The sequence below is a fragment of the Hoplias malabaricus genome, chromosome X2 (assembly GCF_029633855.1).
Source record: "Hoplias malabaricus isolate fHopMal1 chromosome X2, fHopMal1.hap1, whole genome shotgun sequence".
Taxonomy (NCBI): domain Eukaryota; kingdom Metazoa; phylum Chordata; class Actinopteri; order Characiformes; family Erythrinidae; genus Hoplias; species Hoplias malabaricus.
In genome coordinates, this window is record NC_089819.1 from 51,692,736 (window position 1) to 51,712,511 (window position 19,776).

Here is a 19,776-nt window from a genome sequence, read left to right on the forward strand (position 1 = left end):
AAATTAACATTCTGTTTTATACATTGTCACTGCATATTGTCACATATTTGCATTGCAAGTGTTAGATAGGATAACACCCCCTGATTGCATTTGGTATGCATATTTGATGTGCAGTAAATACAGGAGGTCCTCGGGTTACGTCAGTCCCGAGTTACGATGTTTCGTGGTTACGACACATCTCCCATTTACTGTATAAAGCCTTGTTTCGACTTAAGTGGTTTTGCGTCGTAAACGTCGTAAAGAAAACTTCGTGTTTGGTGTGCGATGCAGAAGAATACACGGTTACGCGCCTCGGGGCCGAGGAGGATAGGTGTTAGGATAGGATAAGTGTTTACAGTATGTTATTTACATACAGTATGTACGTATGTTCCGACTTACACCGAAAATCGGTTTACGACGCGACGTAGGAACGGATCAACGCCGTAAGTCGAGGACCCCCTGTAGTGTGTAAAAAAATGTGTGGTTAAAAATGTGTTGAATTTTAGAATTTATTTATAATGTATAAAAATATTAGACAAAATTATTTATAATAACGGCTGTAGGTCAATAGTAATCCAGGCTGTTAGAGCTGTGGAAATGTCACCAGCTCAATCTCGAGAACATGAAGAAAAATCAGGTGTGGGGAGTGAACTAAGAGTTTTTTATCCTCCCTTAACATTCATCACCGAAGGACCCATAAACAAGGCACATAACCCTGAGGTGACTGTAGATTTCTAAGGTTTTTCCAGCCTCTAATGACTGTTGGTAAGGATCAACTTACTTGTGATTTATCACTGTTTATGTGGCATTGTGAACTCTAATTAAAGCAAAGCATTTTTATCAACAGTTTCAAACGCTGCGAAATCCAGTTCCGCTGCTCCCCCTGGTGCTCCCATCTACGTGGACCTGGCCTACATTCCCAACCACTGCAGTGCTAAAAACGTTGACCAGGAGTTCTTCAAACGTGTGCGCTCTGCTTATTACGTAGTGAGCGGGAACGACTCCAGCAGTGGGGAGCCTAGCCGCGTGGTCCTGGACGCTTTGCTGGAGGGAAAGTCACAGTGGGGATCTAATTTACAGGTACAGCATTACACAAGGCATGATGTTTGTTCAGCGAAGGATCTAGAACAAGGTGCCCGTTCATCTGTTACTTTGTTAACCATGATAAAGGAACGTACCAGACAATCGGGCTTTTACATGACCAAATGCTAAGATGCTAAATGCTAGTTTATGGCGTTAGCACGTCCTAATCGCCTAATCGTGTACTACACACCAATACTATAAAGCATATACTATGTACTAACATTAAAAGTGTCATTTTTAAGCAATAAAAGAAATAAAAAGGTAGTTACTTTTAACCAAACACTAGCAAAGAACATAATGAACGTATCCCTCTGTCCTGCTTTAGGTGACGTTGATCCCCACCCATGACACCGAGGTGATGAGGGAATGGTATCAGCAGACACACGAGAAGCAGCAGGAGCTGAACATCATGGTTCTGGCCAGCAGCAGCACTGTGGTGATGCAGGACGAGTCTTTCCCCGCCTGCAAGATTGAGTTTTAAACCTGCCACGGCTCCCAGGTTCACACTTTTCTCGAATGGTCCCTTACAGCCTTATCTGTGGTTTATTCAGAGTATTAAGCTCTAAATTCATAAAAGTCAGACCAGTGAAAGTCCTCCATAGTCTCTGTTTGTCCAAAACTGATGCTGACTCCAATGAGTCCCTAACTTAAATAAATATTATGATTATTATTATTATTATTATTATTATTATAAAACACTAGGAGGATGTGCCTTTAACTTTTGAATTTTCAATGTTATTATCTCCCTTTAAGCCTGGGTTGGTATAAAATACAAAGGCAATCTTCCAAATCTTTCTTTTGGTCCATCTAAATGTCTTATTCACAATTCCTACTTTTAAAAAGTACAAGAAAACAGTTTACAGTTCTTCAATTTACAGCAGCCCCTGGTAAAACTGAATGATCTTTTATTTATTCCTGTGTGGTTGATACATCACTCTGCTGCACACCTATCTGCTCTTTCGCGCACACATACACACACACTACAGAGGCAATCATGTTTTAATCACGTTAACTCTCTGATTACAGCAGCAGTAATAGATGCATTGACCACTGTGTAGATGTCATGCTTTCAGTGCTTTGAGAAGCTTATTCTGGGGATGTGCTCAGTGGCTTATTTAGCTCTTAAAACCAACACACAGACTGACTGTGGTGTGGTAACAATACTGTATACTGTTAGTTTCGTACCTTTAATCAAACAGAGAGGACCTCACACGCAGAGAATCAAATAAAACGAGGCAAAAACGTGTCTACTCTACTGTTTTCTGTCTTAATGTAAAAGTGAAGAAATAGGTTTAGGTGTGCGGTTAGGCTAAGTCAGTGTTTACTGATGCATAATAACCTGTGCTGTAAGAGATGTACACTAACAGAGCTAATTATTATTTTTAGATTTTATTGAAGGACAAAAGGGGTCTTGTAATTGTTATTTTATTACATTGTATTTTAAGTGTTTCTCTATTTGCGAAATATTCTCATTAAAGTCAACTGCACTTTAATTCCTTTCATTTTACTCAGTGCGTTGTAAATAAGGCTGACAAAAGGTGGGGAAAAGAGTGAGACCGAGGTGGTTTAAAGCCAAAGGAACTGCAATAGAGTGACTGCGAGCTAAACGACTGAATGCAGAGCGTTTTTAAACTCGGATGTTGGTAAAGAAAGCGTGTGTGGTGTAAAACTAGCATAAGGTTGCATTGTTTGCGACGAGTCGTAGAAAGACAGCAAGAATTTACAGGATTTTATTGAGTTTGTTTGGGGCGATGAAAAAGCACATTGTGGCACCTACCAACATCTTAATGGTCACTGCCAGGGCTTGTGTTTGTCTTGGATTACTGTTCAGTTCAGTACTGATTGAGGATTTACTGTATATTTGGAACATTTGGAAGTAAATTACAGTGGTGTTGGCATTTTCTGTTAGAGCTGCGTTGCTTAATTTATATCATCATCATTGACTTTAATGAAACGGCCAGAAATGAAAAGACCCTTTCCCCAAATGTCTTCCAAATATTACAAAGACTGGAAGAACTGCTCATTTGCATATTTACAAAACCATGTGTAGATAATGTGAATCAAATGAGAGACGGTGGATATGAAATGGGGTGGATCTGAATGACTTTGAAGGGACTCTTTTTCTCCTTAAGACGTACTAACAATAGAAAACACAGCTGTATGAAATGCATGTGTGTATATTGCCAAGAGTCCATGATGAAAAAAAAATGGCTGATGAATATGCTTTGATTTATTGAACTGATAAATTACAACAGCCTTCTGTTGTCCTTTCCCTTCCCTAGATTTGGCATGTCACAGCTCTCACTCAAGATATGTACCTTTCCATTTCCCTCTGGGCCAGGGACAAATGATGTGATTGTAGCCTATTTATGTCCAGTACGAAGGGAACAAATGAGGCCACAGAGCTCGATCTGAATGGGTTAGTCATATCATGGATGAACGTCTAACAGTGCCCAGTGGAATTTGTTCATACATTTTCAAACCCTTTCCCTTTCCCTTTTCTTGTAATTTTATAAGTTCCTTTCTGACTAAATTAATAAATAAGATAAATGTAGGGTGACCAGATCTGAGATGGTGAAAAAGAGGACATGCGTCTCGGAGGTGGGGGTGGTAGGTATACAAGCTTTGCCTGACGTAAACAAGGACTACTGACGTGCAGACTGACCAATTAAATGTTTACAGAGAAGGTTATCGACCAATAACGGTAGCTCTAGAGGCAGACCGTCCAATCAGGAGATTTTAGGCTACTTCACCACGCCCCCTTCTCACTCAAGCGAACCAATCGGAGTAGGGGAGGGCGGGACTAGTTTGTGAACGAAACTTCTCAAAGTTCTATGTAAGCTCTAGAAAAACAAAATGGACGTTTGTGAAATTCCGCCCGGACGTTTTTTTAAGTCTAAAAAAGAGGACATGTCCGGGTAAAAGAGGACGTCTGGTCACCCTAGTAAATGACAAAAAAAAAACACTTTTAAGCCACATGGCTGGCTCTGTTTTCTTCAGATTTGCACTCATTTTTAAATGCAGATTTGCATTTGCATTTTTATGGACCAAAATAAAACACACCAGTGGGTTAATTTAACTGCAAAAGTGGTTCATTTGAAAAGGCAATAGTGCTACTTTATTCTGTATCGCACATTTATTTCCAGAAAGGACTACGGAGCATGTCCAGCTGTTTATTATGGGCCATTAACTTCTAGCTGACAGAAATGTGTCTGGACGAATGTTCCTTAGTTGTTTACTGTGAGCTGTAACTTTTGATCTGCTGCATAACATCGCTGTCCAATTAAAAACATGTATCTCCCAAAATAGTAACAGAAGGATAAAAACTTATGTACTTTCAATAGAAGACAATGTAAAAACGATTTAATTCAAAGTCATTTTGGAGCCTTTCTAATGGTCATCATGAAATGACACCGTGAAGGATAGCCGCTGGGTTCAAACGGTGTATAAAATAACAGTCGGCGAAGACGGAGAGACGTGATTTTAATTGGACACCGGTGATATTTTTAAAGTGCTAAGAGGAGATGCTTGCCGCTAACATACAGAGCACATTGTCCTTAATGTCCTCTTGAGTCTCCATGGACCGTAAGTCACAGCTTCATCCGTTCAACTTAACAAAGGCTACAGCAACTTCAGCAGACCAAAACAAACTATTCAAACACACCAACGTGCACCTGACTGCCAGATCCAGTGACCAAACCACTGATCGTCTTTTCTATCCAAGGTTTATAAGTGTCTGTTTTTGAGAGAAAATAAACAACCTAAAATATACAAAAAGAAACTAAAAAGAGAAATCACCCGTGTGCTGTGCAAGGCATCCTTCAGTTCTCCGCATCATTACTCGACTCCAACCATTCAGTTAATGCATTCCATTCAGCCTAGCTAGTTTCTGCATGTGATCTTCAATTTGAAAAATGTATGTTCTAGTTAATAACGATATTAAATGAAGTACTATTTTAAAGATATATATTTAAATGCTAAGTGTCTCAATGGTCTCGATGGCACCTATAACCCAGCCGCGCTGTCATTTTGTCTGTGCGGTGTTTTAAAGAAGAAACTGTGTACTCTTTTTGTTCTCATATTTTCCTTCTCTTCTTCTCTTTTTTTTGAAGTTATTTTTGCTCTGTGCTTCTGTTTATTTTCGGTTATTTTTATGTGCAATATCCTGTATCTTTCTTTACAATTTTCTCTTAACGTAGGATATCTACCGATTTGTTGTTAAAGAGTAAACCTGGTGATCAACAATAAAATAGAGTCATTGAAAAGACTGCACAGCTTTTGGTTTTCTGTGACGGTGTAATGACACACACACGTGAGATTTTTAATTCTCTTACACTCTTAAAAACGAAGGTCCTTCCTTAGTACATCTGCACTTATAAAAAAGATACTCAAACCCACATTTCAATGAAGATAAAATGCCTACAGCTCTGTGCAAAACTAAGAGAACGCAGTAATATATAACTAACGAACTAAGTCTAAGCTTTCTGTATGTTGTCCACAGCGTGTTAGAGGACAGCAAGGGAGAACGAAAGGAAGAGAGAGAGACTAATCCCCAGTGGGGTCTCAAATGGGGTAGATCAACAGTTACGCAATGCTGCTTGGATGAAAGTGAGACAGAGACCTAAATTATCTCTGCATCTCCTCCCAGGTCAGTGCAGTAGAATAATGCAGATATTCCAGGCTCTCTTACTGCTATAAGGGCTGGGGTAAGTGACACAGTTTTTGGCAACGAAGTACAAACTGTAGTTCAAAATAATCGAAAACTAGTATAAAGCATTCATTCATTATCTGTAATCCTTATCCAGTTCAGGGTCGCGGTGGGTCCAGAGCCTACCTGGAATCATTGGGCACAAGGTGGGAATACACCCTGGAGGGGGCGCCAGTCCTTCACAGGGCAACACACACACACACACACACACACCTACGGACACTTTTGAGTCACCAATCCACCTACCAATGTGTGTTTTTGGACTGTGGGAGGAAACCGGAGCACCCGGAGAAAACCCATGAGGACACAGGGAGAACACACCACACTCCTCACAGACAGTCACCCGGAGGAAACCCACACAGACACAGGGAGAACACACCACACTCCTCACAGACAGTCACCCGGAGGAAACCCACACAGACACAGGGAGAACACACCACACTCCTCACAGACAGTCACCCGGAGGAAACCCACACAGACACAGGGAGAACACACCACACTCCTCACAGACAGTCACCCGGAGGAAACCCACGCAGACACAAGGAAAACACACCACACTCCTCACAGACAGTCACCTGGAGGAAACCCACGCAGACACAGGGAGAACACACCACACTCCTCACAGACAGTCACCCGGAGCGGGTTTCGAACCCACAACCTCCAGGTCCCTGGAGCCGTATGACTGTGTCACTAACTGCTGCCCTAATATAAAGCAACCATTACTAAAGTAGAGAAGCAGTAAGTGAACAGACCGTGTTAAGGAGGCAGACAGGAAATGTATCCTTTGGACAATGGCTTTGTAATCTGATAAGTGGCTTTAACTGTGTTACTTGCGTTGTATAATTTAATAATCCTTACCCAGAATGAAATGGTTAGGCGTTCCTCTATCGTTCTCTCCTTTTTTGAAGTGTTAGTGCCAAAGCTTTTACATTTTTATACGGATGTGTGAGGTCACCGAGGCACAGCAGATTCATTGTAGTTTGGACACAAAACCCAGACTACACTGAGGAGCGTCTTATACACCACACTTTAAATCATGGTACTCACTTACAACCTAGTTTCCAGAGTTTGTGAGCACTTCTTATAACTAGTGAATTCAGCTGCTTTACTTCACACTGCGGACGCAGCTTGTATAATCTCCACAGAAAGGAATTTACCGGGAAGGGTCACTCTGGACAGCAACATGTGATTCTAAGGTCTCCATGCCCTCTGCCAAGAGTTAGCTAATGGGGTATAAAGTTCCCCAGGACTGTGGAGGCTATAGGGCAGTGCAACCCAGTGGTTGCCCTCCACCTATAGAAACTGGGCTGGCAAAACATGAATAAATATGGCCATGACATCACCGCCCTGGTCACCTTTTATCCAGCTACATGAATGGAGACGAACAAAGGTCTTGTGTCTGTGTCGGGTTCAGGGTCAATGCCAGTCACAAGGCCCCACTGTTTCTGATGCCCAGTAAATGGAAGAACGGGTTTTTGGGTGGCCGTTGCTGATACCAATGATACTGAGACTGTATTGCACACATTCCCAGTTTCACCTTGTAGCGTGTGATAGTAAGACGCTATGTAGGCTCCACTACAAACATGAAACAGGGCCAGTCTTCTAGAAAGTCTAAGCTTAACATTAAGACAAAACCTGAAGGTCATTATCACTTTTTGAACTAAGTTTATTTCAGATATTAGTGGAAATTCAGCTGCAAAACGTCTGTGTTTGAAATTCACTGATTTGTGACACCACATTTCTGTTTAGCCAATCAGAAGAGAGGTCATTTACTCACATCAGTCTTAAACACAAACAGTCTGTTTTTTAAAAGGACACAAATGATTGTGTAAAACTTTAATAATAAATGACCTCTAAGCAAATGTGATCATTCTCTGTAACCCTTATCCAGTTCAGGGTCGCGGTGGGTCCAGAGCCTACCTGGAATCATTGGACGCAAGGCAGGAACACACCCTGGAGAGGGCGCCAGTCCTTCACAGGGCAACACACACACGTTTACTCACACCTACAGACACTTTTAAGTTGCCAATCCACCTACCAACATGTGTTTTTGGACTGTGGGGGGAAACCGGAGCACCCGGAGGAAACCCACGCAGACACAGGGAGAACACACCACACTCCTCACAGACAGTCACCCGGAGGAAACCCACGCAGACAAAGGGAGAACACACCACACTTCTCACAGACAGTCACCCGGAGGAAACCCACGCAGACACAGGGAGAACACACCACACTCCTCACAGTCAGTCACCCAGAGCGGGAATCAAACCCACAACCTCCAGGTCCCTGGAGCTGCGTGACTTCGACACCTACCTGCTGCTCCACCATGCCGCCCCAAAATGTGATCAGCGTTTCTGTATCTATTATTTATTATGATATTAATATTTGATCATCTACAGTCAGTTGGCTGCTACTACTAAAGGAGGGGTTACTTACAGCATATCTGACATTTCATGTTAAAACCATTCAGGAATTAAACTCGCACAAAACAACTCACATCCACTTTTATTTATAACATTTTGTGTAGACAAACAACGCCATTACAGTTGGGACACTGAAAATATACCACTTCTATACAACTGCACAGACTGCGTACAGAGAACCAGCAGCACTATGTCTTTGAGGTGGGATCCAAAAGGGCTTCAGTGTCAGTGATTGAGTCAATTAAACATTTATATGGATCATCTCCAAGCTTCACTGCAATGCTCAAGTTTTGGTGAAATTCCGTAAAAGACTGTTGTAAATTTACTATGAAATGTAGTCTGTCAGTTCAGCAAACAAACATTGTGTCACTCCTTTCTAGTTTTATTTAAGGGTTAAAGAAGTATGAAAGGCTGGTCATAGATCAGCGAAATAGCAACCTCCACTCACAGTACTAATGCCCGCTAGAGTCTAGAGTTCAGGTACAGGTTAAAGGTAAGTGTAAATAATCATTTATCTTCCCTTAATGTAGACGAATCATCTGTGCATGTCACAAGACATCAAAGCATTTTACAGTGTAAACCTCGGGGAAGCAGCTTACTTCACTGATTAAATAATAACCTTTCCCCATTTGTAAGCTTTTGACTGTACAGTAAAAACAATAAAAAGTAAGTAAGAACAGAATCTTACTTCGAAATGCAACACCCTCTGTGCACATGTAGAGTTAAGCTAATCACACCGGATTTGACCGAGCTGGACTCCACGAAGCCAGAGCGAGTGAATCAGAAATTGCCATGATGTAAATAAGGAGCTTATTCGCTCAATAAAACCGTGGTAATACTATGTTTTACAAAAATATAAAATTGAAAAAAGAAGAGACTATTTATGTCTCTATATTAAAATATGCTTTGCATTAGCTGATAAATATTTATAGAACACAGATATGCAGGTGACGTATTAAATAAGTTATGAGAGTGGTATTGGAAGCTTTGGCAAACAGACAAACAAAATAATCAATAAAAGGAATTATGTTTTCAGTAGGTTATGTACTAGGTTTAATTCCTCCATCCACACTGTACAGCGAGGGAAGGGAATCTGCAGTGAAGTCATCAGCCAAATGCATGAAAATGGCAGCAAACGACATCAAAAGAGGATTCGTGAAGAATATCAGGACCTGATGATGTGCTGTACGAAAATATACTTTAGTATTGTTTCTCAAAAGAAAAAACCTCAAGTACCAAAATCAGCCAAAAAGAAAAGAGAGGTGGATATTTTTAGGTGGAAATATGTAGGCAGTATCTTCACAAAAAAGAGAAAGACAATTATATTGAACCGCATACATTTTCAGTGCAACTTACAGCTTTGATCACTGGCCATTAAACTACTGCACTTGTAGCAACAGTAACAGATTTGACACTCGCAAGCAGAGCATGTGTAAATGATCATCGTCACTGTCGTAACAAACCCTTCTAACTCGGTTTTTCCATTTTGACAGTTTTTTAGAAAAGAAGCACCTTACAGATTGGGCTTGTCACAGTCACTCACCTTTAGTTAGGTACTCTACCTCAATCTGCATCGTTTCCATCAAACTCTCTCCTGTTTTGAGTCCTTTTGACTCACTAATCCACCTACCAACGTGTGTTTTTGGACTGTGGGAGGAAACCGGAGCACCTGGAGGAAACCCACACAGACACAGGGAGAACACACCACACTCCTCACAGACAGTCACCCGAGAAAACCCACGCAGACACAGGGAGAACACACCACACTCCTCACACAGTCACCCGAGGAAACCCACGCAGACACAGGGAGAACACACCACACTCCTTACAGACAGTCACCCGAGGAAACCCACGCAGACACAGGGAGAACACACCACACTCCTTACAGACAGTCACCCGAGGAAACCCACGCAGACACAGGGAGAACACACCACACTCCTCACACAGTCACCCGAGGAAACCCACGCAGACACAGGGAGAACACACCACACTCCTCACAGACAGTCACCCGGAGGAAACCCATACAGACACAGGGAGAACACACCACACTCCTTACAGACAGTCACCCGGAGGAAACCCACGCAGACACAGGGAGAACACACCACACTCCTCACACAGTCACCCGAGGAAACCCACGCAGACACAGGGAGAACACACCACACTCCTCACAGACAGTTACCCGGAGGAAACCCACGCAGACACAGGGAGAACACACCACACTCCTCACAGACAGTCACCCGGAGGAAACCCACGCGAACACAGGGAGAACACACCACACTCCTCACAGACAGTCACCCGGAGCGGGACTCAAACCCACAACCTCCAGGTCCCTGGAGCTGTGTGCCCGCGACACCTACCTACTGCTCCACCGTGGCACCCCAGTCAAACAGATGTCAGTTTTAATTGTGTCAGGCATGTTATGGTCTCGAGTGGCCTTGTGAAAGCTGGCCTTTAGTAAAATGTTACAGCATTTGAAGTTTTGTTACGACAGCGGCACAGTTTATTCTCACATTGAACATCTGTTGTTTGAGTATTTTTGTGCACCAGGACCTCATACTGAAGCGAAACACAGATACAGGAACAGGTCACGAACAGAAAAGGCTTTCATTTTAGAACGTCTTCATCTGACCATTCTGCTTATTGGCTGGTACTGGGTTTTCCGTCTGCCTTTAGGGCCATGAATGGGTTGTATGGGACTTAGCTAGACATCACAGAGGCACTAATACAAGAGCATGGATCAGCACTGCAGGGGCACAGGACACACATTTATATATTAGAGGCTGTGAATCTCAGTCCCAATACAGGGGACCCCATGCTTTGTACATTTTTGTGTTTTCACAGTTAGGAAAAATTAACTTTAGATTAGAGATCCTTGTTTTTAATGCCGTATGAATCTATGTAATCACCCTCAGTTATATTAGACCTGTTCCAATCCAACTTGCCTTAACTTGCTAACGTAAGTTGTTACGTGTGGTGTTTTTTTATTGTTACTGCATGTAAGATTTGTTGAGAAAATTAGAGTACACACACACTGTCTCTGTCTACGAAATCTGGGGTAATTTGGGCTTTTGGTACAACTTAATCCAGCTCCAGTAGTGTCTAAGACCCAGTACCCGAAGATCTTGCTAATATGCTAACCAGTTCAGTCATGTGTTCTAGATGCAAAAGGGTGTAGTAATGGTTTTAGGATTTCTCTCCAATGTCATATCATTCATGCATGTCTGTAATGGTGCATATATTTTTAGAACATGTTACCAGCCTAACCCTGAAAATGTAGATCACCCCAATTAGAACAACCTTTAGCTAACTTTGGAAAAGTAAGGACAGAGTGGATTTTTAAAAAGAAATGTGTAGACCGGTGAAAACTGAGCAGAAACTAGGTAAGGGAAAACTCAAAAACGCGGCCCTGTAACTGGACCCGGCATCTACTGTGTGAAATAAAGCTGCTCCAGGTCTTTTAGGGCTCAGATGCATGTGGAGATCCCACCTCTAGAGGAGTACCAGGGTGAGGCAAGTTTCTAGGGCTGCTCCTCCATATCTCCATTGTCTCTTGGGTGTCGAAGAACTCATCTGGCTCCTCTGGGGTCAGAGGTGTCTGGGCGCTGGATCCGGCCTCTGAGCTGCTCTCCCGGAGCTCGAGGAGCACAGGCAGAGAGCCTGGCAGGCAGCAGATTGTCTCCATATGCAGGCTAAGTTCTTCCACTGCAGAGCAGGGGAGGCTGGGGTCCGTCTCGTGCTTCGGCCCATCCAGGTCCACAGCCAGGTCACTGGTACTCTCTGAACCTGGGAGCTGAGAATTCCCAGTGGGTTGAGGGGCACTGGGAGATTCGGGATCGGTGGGTGGGCTCCCAGGTAGGGAGGAGGCTGCAGCAGACAGGCCTGATGGAGGGCATGAGGAGTGAATCTCCTCACTGCTCTGAGGGGTAAGAGCTGCCTTCTCACTGAAGCTGAAACGAGGGGATGTGTCGGCCGTGGTGGGGGACGAAGGTCCGGCGCTGGACACTGTGCTGGAAGGACCACTGCTGTCTGCATTTACAGAAAACACACACCTTCACTGACAAACGTAGTGCAAAAACCTACTGTGCATATGTATTATAGAAAACTATACTTAAAGCTGAAGATCTCCCCTAGCTTTAGAATAAGGCAGAAATACAGGCACCTGCTGTGGTCCTTCAGCAAACATCTGTTTCATTTTCTATTAAATTCAGCTTTATATTGAATTATATAAATTCAGATTTATATAATGTAAGAATACATTAATATATTGCTTAATTATTTTTTTATGCTTTGCTTAGCCAAGATAAAACACATTCTTTCCCCAGATAAACAGTTCTTAATAAGTGTTTTGTTAGCCCTAGCATTTTCACACAGTACCAGGGGCTTTTCCAGTAATTATAGGTAATACACCGCCATTATATAAATGCAAACAGGTCACTCCTCTTCTATTGTTTTAAGAGCATCCAGGGAATGGATTTGCACTAAGGAGACCTGAGGAGCGTAGTACTCACACCACGGTGGGCGATCAGAGCGCTGGCGCAGAGAAACAGAAGAAGAGAGCACTCTCTGTGGGATGTACGAGTCCACCGAGGGCTGGTTCTGACAGTCAAACATGGCTGAAAAAGCTGCAGGGCATAAACAGACACAACTAGAAATCACTGAACTGATAAAGTGTGCATCAACAGATGCGGCCAGTAAGGTAAGTGCTCATCTCATCTGATCAATATACTAATCAGAGCCCGATGTAGAATGAGTGGACAACGGACTGATGCTTTGATGAGGGTCTTACCTCTGGTGGTCCTGCTGTGTGAGTCCCCTGCGTTCTCACACACTGAGGTCAGGAATTTGTCCACCTGTTTGAGAGAGAGGGAGTTGTGCAGTGTCTCCAGCGGGTAGATAGAGGGCACCATGGAGCAGCCTTCAAACCCTACACAGAAGAGAAGAGACACAAGAGCAGACAGTGGTCCCACCCTGCTGTCAGTTTGCGCTGCAGCAGAGTGAGGGGCTAGACTACAAACCCACACATATACCACCATGGAGCAGAGACATGAGACATTCCACCACATCCTGGTTAGTGAGAGAACTACAGACCACAGGCAAGGTCAGAATACACACACACACACACACACACACACACACCCACAAACACACACACACTTCAAATCATCACCAAAGAGGCTAGCTTTGTAATTCTACCTGAAACCAAGCAATGTCACGGCAGTGTCACAACCCAAATAAATACCTCTTTTAAAGGCTCTTAATAAAGGTTACGCTGATTATTCTAATGCCATGTTATCAGCCAATTATATTTAAGAGTGTGTAGTAATCAATTTTTTAAATAAAACAAGTCTCAACAAATTGAGACTTAATAAAGTGACTTTATAAAATTGTTAAATATTTTAACAAAAAAAATAAAGAATGTATAAAACCACATGCATAAATAAACACACAAAACAAATAGTAAAAATATGAATATAACCTAGAATACCATGTGTATGTCCAGTGACATAAAAAATCCTGCATGACCATCATCTCAACCGCCAACTATTAATTTTTTAATTCACTGACAAGGCAAAGTTCATTGATTTCTTCATTATCCGAGGAATTGTGGCAGACCTAGTCCATATTAACAATGACACTGTGTTCTGAATGTGCATTTGACACAATCCACACACACACACACACACACACACACACACACACACACACACACACACACACACACTTGTTAAGTTTCATTAAACACTACTTAACAATTTTGTCTGGTGACAAATTTGTGTCAGACTTTAGTGCAGCAGAAAGAGCAAAGTCGTATTAGAATGCAAAAATAAAGCAAGATCTCAGATCTTTGTCAGCGGACGTAATCAACACAGTGTAGCACCATCCCCTACCTTCAGACACAAGTGAACGACGATGTGTAACACTGAACTTTCCCTTAATAATCAATACAGCCTTCTACACCAGCTGTGAGCATCAGTACACGAGGTGACACACTGGTTTTGTCTGATGCCATTCTACTGCTCAATAAACGTCATATCTAGGGTACTCAATCATTTTAGGTGAAATCTTGAGCCGTTTTCTGATTGGTCTGTTGCTTGACATTTCATTTAAAATATGAATATCATTATAATATTTGCATAATACCTGCAATACTTGACCTTGTGAAACCTTAAGACTTTAAATGAAATGCTTCTAAATAAAAGTAACACCAATATTTCATTGAACACCACAAAGTATCTTGTGTATTCGCATATTATCGAACATCTAACATGGCTATGTGTATTTTCCTAAGGCTTATTCACTGCCCACATTAAAAAATGTTAACACAAATGTGCTGCTGCATGACCCCAAGCTGAATAACTAAGTGCACCTGCTGTGGTTCAATATTAAACCTCTGGCAGCATGTGATCCAGCTCAAACACTGAAGTGTAAACTGGCATCTTTTTCAATGTAACTCAGTGAGCATTCAAATGCCATCAACATGCAACAGCAAATTCACATCCAAACCAAACACCGTCTAGTTTTGAAAGCTCAGTCAAACACAACAATAAATGTTGCTTTTCAAATCTACATCTCAAACCAGCTGCATTAGCCATAGTCTGAAAAAGAAAAACTCAAGCAGTTCATGCTCCACACAAGCCGAGAGAGCTGTGACACGAGGCCGCACTTCACTGCAAGCACAGCACAGAGCAACACAGGGCAAGACAGGCCAGGGCATGGCAGGGAAGGGCGGGGCACACCAGTAGGGCTGCACAATTCATATTATATAACTGTGATCATAATTTTAAGCTTTGTTAAAATATTAAATATATCAGAATGACTGACTGATTAGGCTTAATTAAGGCTTGAGTGTCTTTAACTATGTCAACTAATGCAAATATGCCTTCCCATTTGCGTATTAATTTATTCTGAAGCTTATATATGTGTGTGTGTGTGTGTGTGTGTGTGTGTGTGTGTGTGTGTATAGAGTATATAGTCATAAAGTTCAAACCAAGCTTAAGTCTGTCTAGTAGTTCAGAACTAGCCATAATCTTTGTCCATAATCCAAAAAGATTTTAGCCTAAATTTGCTTAATAATAATGATAATAATTAAAGGGGTTAATAATTGTGATTTCAACACTGAGCAATACAAATCACAATTACCCTTTTAGCCTTTATCGTGCAGCCCTACACAGTAGGGGGCGCTGTAGCAGCAGGGCTGGCTGACCGTAGAGATATTCTAGGGGGTCCTGGCCGGAGATTAACCAGTTGCGAAAGAGGCGCAGGTGGTAGGAGCACTGGTGGAGGTGGTGGGCCAGAGCACTGTCCAGAAAGACTGAGTGGTCGATACTAGGGTCAGTGGAGAAGCGCCTTAGCAGCTGGGCTACCTGGTGCTCCTCCAGAGGGTCTGAGGAAGAAGAGGCAGAGTGTGGAAGAGAGAGGACGGAGAGGGGAGTGGCTTGATGATGTCACTGCAAGGGATTTATAGAGTGCAAGATGTCACACTGCTAGTCTTAAGACTGTACATGCGGCCTGAAAGGGCACTTCCCACAGAAGGCCTTCTAGCTCTTCACATTGCCACTGCTTATAGAGCACACTAATGAAGCCCTACGTTCCAGTGTAGGCCACAGCCCATATTTAACATCAGAACCTCTTAAAGCAAAAGTACCACTTGAAGGTTGCTGAAGCTAGTGTTTTTAGCTTTTTGACTATTTCTAATTGTCTTTATAGATACCACTTTGTCATACAGTGTCAGACACCACAGAAGCAAGTCTATTTCAGAGCAACTCCAAGCAGTTTGATGATTCTGACACAGCATACAAAATGCTATTTGATGCATCTAAGCTTCCACAGCTTCTTAGCTACATTAGCATTGTAGCTCCAGTGTAAAGCATCGTCACAGTGTCATTTCTCTGAATGAGCTCACGATGCTTATTAATCTGATTCATCCAAGCAACTGACTTGCAAATCAGTTGCAGCATCATAATAAATATCCCCCGTTATCTGAGACAAGCTATCAAAGAACCAGCATAATATCAGCAGAAGAGGCTTCATTATGTGGCTCATAAGTGAACACAAGTTCTCGCATGTTGATGCCAAAAGTGCGCCCTAATAAGTATAACAGATGCTGACCTGAATGAACTGTGAGAGCCCACCTGGCAGGGACGAAATTATGAAAACAGAAGAACCAAACAAGCTGTTGTGTTGGAATTAATTACCACAAGGTAAGATCAATAATTTAGGGGATTAAACAGCAACAACAACAACAACTGTAACAACAACAGATAACATAATAAATAGCTAATTTTATAAAATGCTTATAAAGGTTACCAATAGTCAATAATAATTGGAAACAAATAGAGATTCTTTATTATTTAATATAATCATAATCATAATCTATTTACTTAATACAGCTTACAATCTACTGCCTGCAATCTTTGTAGTTCTGGGTTAATCCCTGTTAGTATGAGAAAACCTTAAAAATGACCTGTCCTGTTTTTGCAAAATGGCTGCTTTATTGCATTGTTAAGCATCTAAATTAATTAAAAATGTTTTCATGTGTTTTAATGCTGTATTTTACTTCATAAAACAGTTAACAGTATAGTAATAGAAACCAGAAGTCAAATGAAAGCTCCCATACTCCGATCGGTTACATGAAATAGTTGCATCGAAAAAGGCACTGATTTACAACAGTCTTGAGATAAGCTTTTGGCCTAAAATACAGCAAAAAAGGAAAAATCTTTATTATAGATTATTTATTATGTATTGATTATGATTTTCTACTGTAAAATACTATTTAAATAGAAACAATTTCTTAGAAGACGTTTAGGGTCTCATCATTTCACATACCACATAAAATGTCTACATTTGCACTACAGCTGTATTATCAGTGGTTTCCATAACAACCACAGAAAGACTTTCTGCAACGCACAGTTCCATATCAAACCCTCACAAATAAACTATTCCTCTAACAAATTCACATCAGTCTTGAAGTGAATGGACACTGTATCAGTGCATATCTCTATACAGTAATTATCTGTACATTATTATCTGTACTTTCTTTAAATTAAAGCAGTCTTGGTTGGTCAAAAAGTAGCAGCATGAAGGTTGTAGTGGATGCTTAAAGGAAGGCATTGGTTAGTAACATGTGGTGGGTTTCTTGTGTGGGCTTACAGCCTACTTTAGAGAGACAGTATAGCTTTGTGTGTGTGTGTGTGTGTGTGTGTGTGTAGGAGGAAAAGCCTCCATCTTTAAGCTCAGTCTGACATACTACAAATATAAAACTGTGCATTATTAATTTAATGAAAATTACATATAGATTAACAATATAATTTATTATCTACTAATCCGTTATCAGTATGAAACATGTACTTCTTCTAAAGCCATAAACAGTCTATAATAGCAGACTCAATGTATAATTTAATATTTAGAGCTGCAAATATATTATATAATTAATTTACTTTACTTTAATCATATAACTGTCTGGGCCCTAAAATTCAGTATCTATGCAAATCAGCCTTTTAAAAACAACAATAAACAATTTAAAAAGCAGCTGCTAAATATAAAAACATAACAGACTATGTATAGACCAGTCACATCATCACAAACCATTTACATCGCAACAAACCTCCCATCACCCCTTCAAACACGTGTATGCATGCTCTGACCAACACACACACACACACACACACAAAGCATATCCAGACATTCTCACACATCCTGAGGAATATAATATAAATACTGGTGTCTTTAAAAAAAAAACCTTAAAACAGAAACGTGTCAACATTGAATCATTAGGTGAGAGTGACGGTCTTACGCAGGAAGTTACAGAACAGAATGTGAGAGTGGTGTTAGTGCTATCGTCCAGATGAATGGGCAGACAGGAACGGAATAAAACTGGTGTAGGTTGAAGGATTAAAGGAAACATGGCAGTGACCATGTTAAACTGAAAACTGAGAGAAACGTGAACACTAGAGAAATTAAAAAGATGATTTTTTTTTTTAAAAAAGACATGCAAGACAAAAGAGGTGGAAGGAAGTGGAAATATACTTGAAGAGAAGCAGACGTACCATTAGTCGGATGCTTTGCAAACGACACAGAAAATCGCTTTACTGCCGGCATAGACAACAACTCTGAGGAAATAAAAAAGGTCACTGGTGTTACCATCTTTCGCAGTGCACCTGTAGAGGATGGGGGAGCTGTTTTATTTGGACGGGAGACAAGGTGAAAGACATTCAGGGGCATTAGAGAGGACAGTGCTGGAGTTTATTGGGGGTTTCTATGCTGCTGTTTTACCTACAGCAAGATATGGTTAGAGGGACTTTGGGAGTAAGCAAGAAAAGCAGCATTTAGCAGAGAGTGATTACAAGCTAAAAAGTTTAAAGCTGGTTTACAAATTCCCCTGCAATCAATACACTGTTTAGTTGACTGAATGTCTTTCAGTAGTTTTTATATATGAATCTAAAAGCTTTACATAGCTAGCCTGTAAAGATAATAGGTAATAGTGAAGTTAAAAAGGAATGTTGATATTCTACCAACAGAGTACTTTTTTTTTTGTCCCACTTTCCATTTTTTAAAGAATAAATGCACAGAATATTTAAATATTTATACATAAAACTCATTATTGCATTTTTCTATAAGTCAGAGTCCACTAAAGAATAAACCAAAGAGTGGCCTCTAATAGTGCAAAATGTTGTGTTTACAAGGGGGTAAAAAAACACAGGAAATGACAATTATTCATAACAAAACATTATCAAAATTTTACAATTTTGCAATTTAAATTTTATTAATGAAATTCAAGGCATATATACCCTACACGACATGTAAAACATGTAAAATAAGACATGTGGCTTTAACTTAAACAATTGTTACATTCTTTAAAATAGCTGTGCATGTATTTTTGGAAAGGGACAAAAAAAAAAGCCACTCATTTGGCGGAATGGTCCAGCTATCTCTCTGCTGCAGTCTTCATTCTCCTCACTGTGACTAATAAAACATGGAAGAAATAAGAAAAGCTGGCTGTATTTCCTAAAATTCAGCCTCAGGGCACTTCCCTATGGTACTGTCAGACACCATCTTATGAGATGGCATTTCTTTCTGAGAACAAAATGGAGGATGGACTTGAACAACATCCTAAAAGTGAGATTAATAATTTTTCTCTTCACCCACACACACACACACACACACACACACACACACATATATATTCAACTCAACAGACACCATAACACTGATAAAGAGCAATAAGAGCAACAGGAGATGCTTATAGAGCTGTACAGACAGTAGTGATAATTAGGGGACTAAAAAATCATCAGTTAAAACACAATACTGTGATTCACAATAAAGAGATTCACCTCAGATTTGAATGAACGTCAGATAGGTGGATATGTGAATGTTGTGAGAGTACAGACATAGTTGCAGTAAAACTACAGCACACAAAACGTTTGAAAAATGACAGTGAAAAGAGAAAAGGCCCTTCACAGTATCACAGTGCCACCTTGTGGTCTATCATGCTTTCCACAATGGGCAGACTAGGAACATTCTGGAAGGATTGGTCTTCCAGAAGACACTGACTCCAGAATGGAAATACGTGTCTATTTTTCTATC

At 41.0% G+C, this 19,776-nt stretch overlaps 2 protein-coding genes across 6 annotated transcripts in view; one reads left to right on the plus strand and one right to left on the minus strand.

Moving 5' to 3' along the window:
• Positions 1-12,748, plus strand: part of LOC136677469 (microtubule-associated protein 1A-like) — a 48,080-nt gene extending 35,332 nt beyond the window's left edge. Inside the window, exons 6-8 of one of the 2 annotated variants that reach the window (XM_066655014.1) lie at positions 827-1,059; positions 1,388-1,561; positions 12,649-12,748. In XM_066655014.1, the coding sequence (XP_066511111.1) occupies positions 827-1,059; positions 1,388-1,543 (389 nt within the window). In that variant the 3' untranslated portion in view covers positions 1,544-1,561; positions 12,649-12,748. Of the gene's footprint in view, positions 1-826; positions 1,060-1,387; positions 5,328-12,648 lie in introns of those variants that run through there. The other variant, XM_066655013.1, reaches the window with a different exon arrangement.
• LOC136677470 (inositol hexakisphosphate and diphosphoinositol-pentakisphosphate kinase 2-like) overlaps positions 1-19,776 on the minus strand; it is a 54,950-nt gene that overhangs the window by 13,913 nt on the left and 21,261 nt on the right. For 3 of the 4 annotated variants that reach the window (XM_066655015.1, XM_066655018.1, XM_066655017.1), the window contains 4 exons: positions 18,240-18,302; positions 12,980-13,117; positions 12,702-12,815; positions 11,681-12,219 (listed from right to left, as the gene is read on the minus strand). In XM_066655015.1, coding sequence (XP_066511112.1) covers positions 11,681-12,219; positions 12,702-12,815; positions 12,980-13,117; positions 18,240-18,302 — 854 coding nt within the window. The remainder of the gene's footprint in view (positions 1-11,680; positions 12,220-12,701; positions 12,816-12,979; positions 13,118-18,239; positions 18,303-19,776) is intronic. The other variant, XM_066655019.1, reaches the window with a different exon arrangement.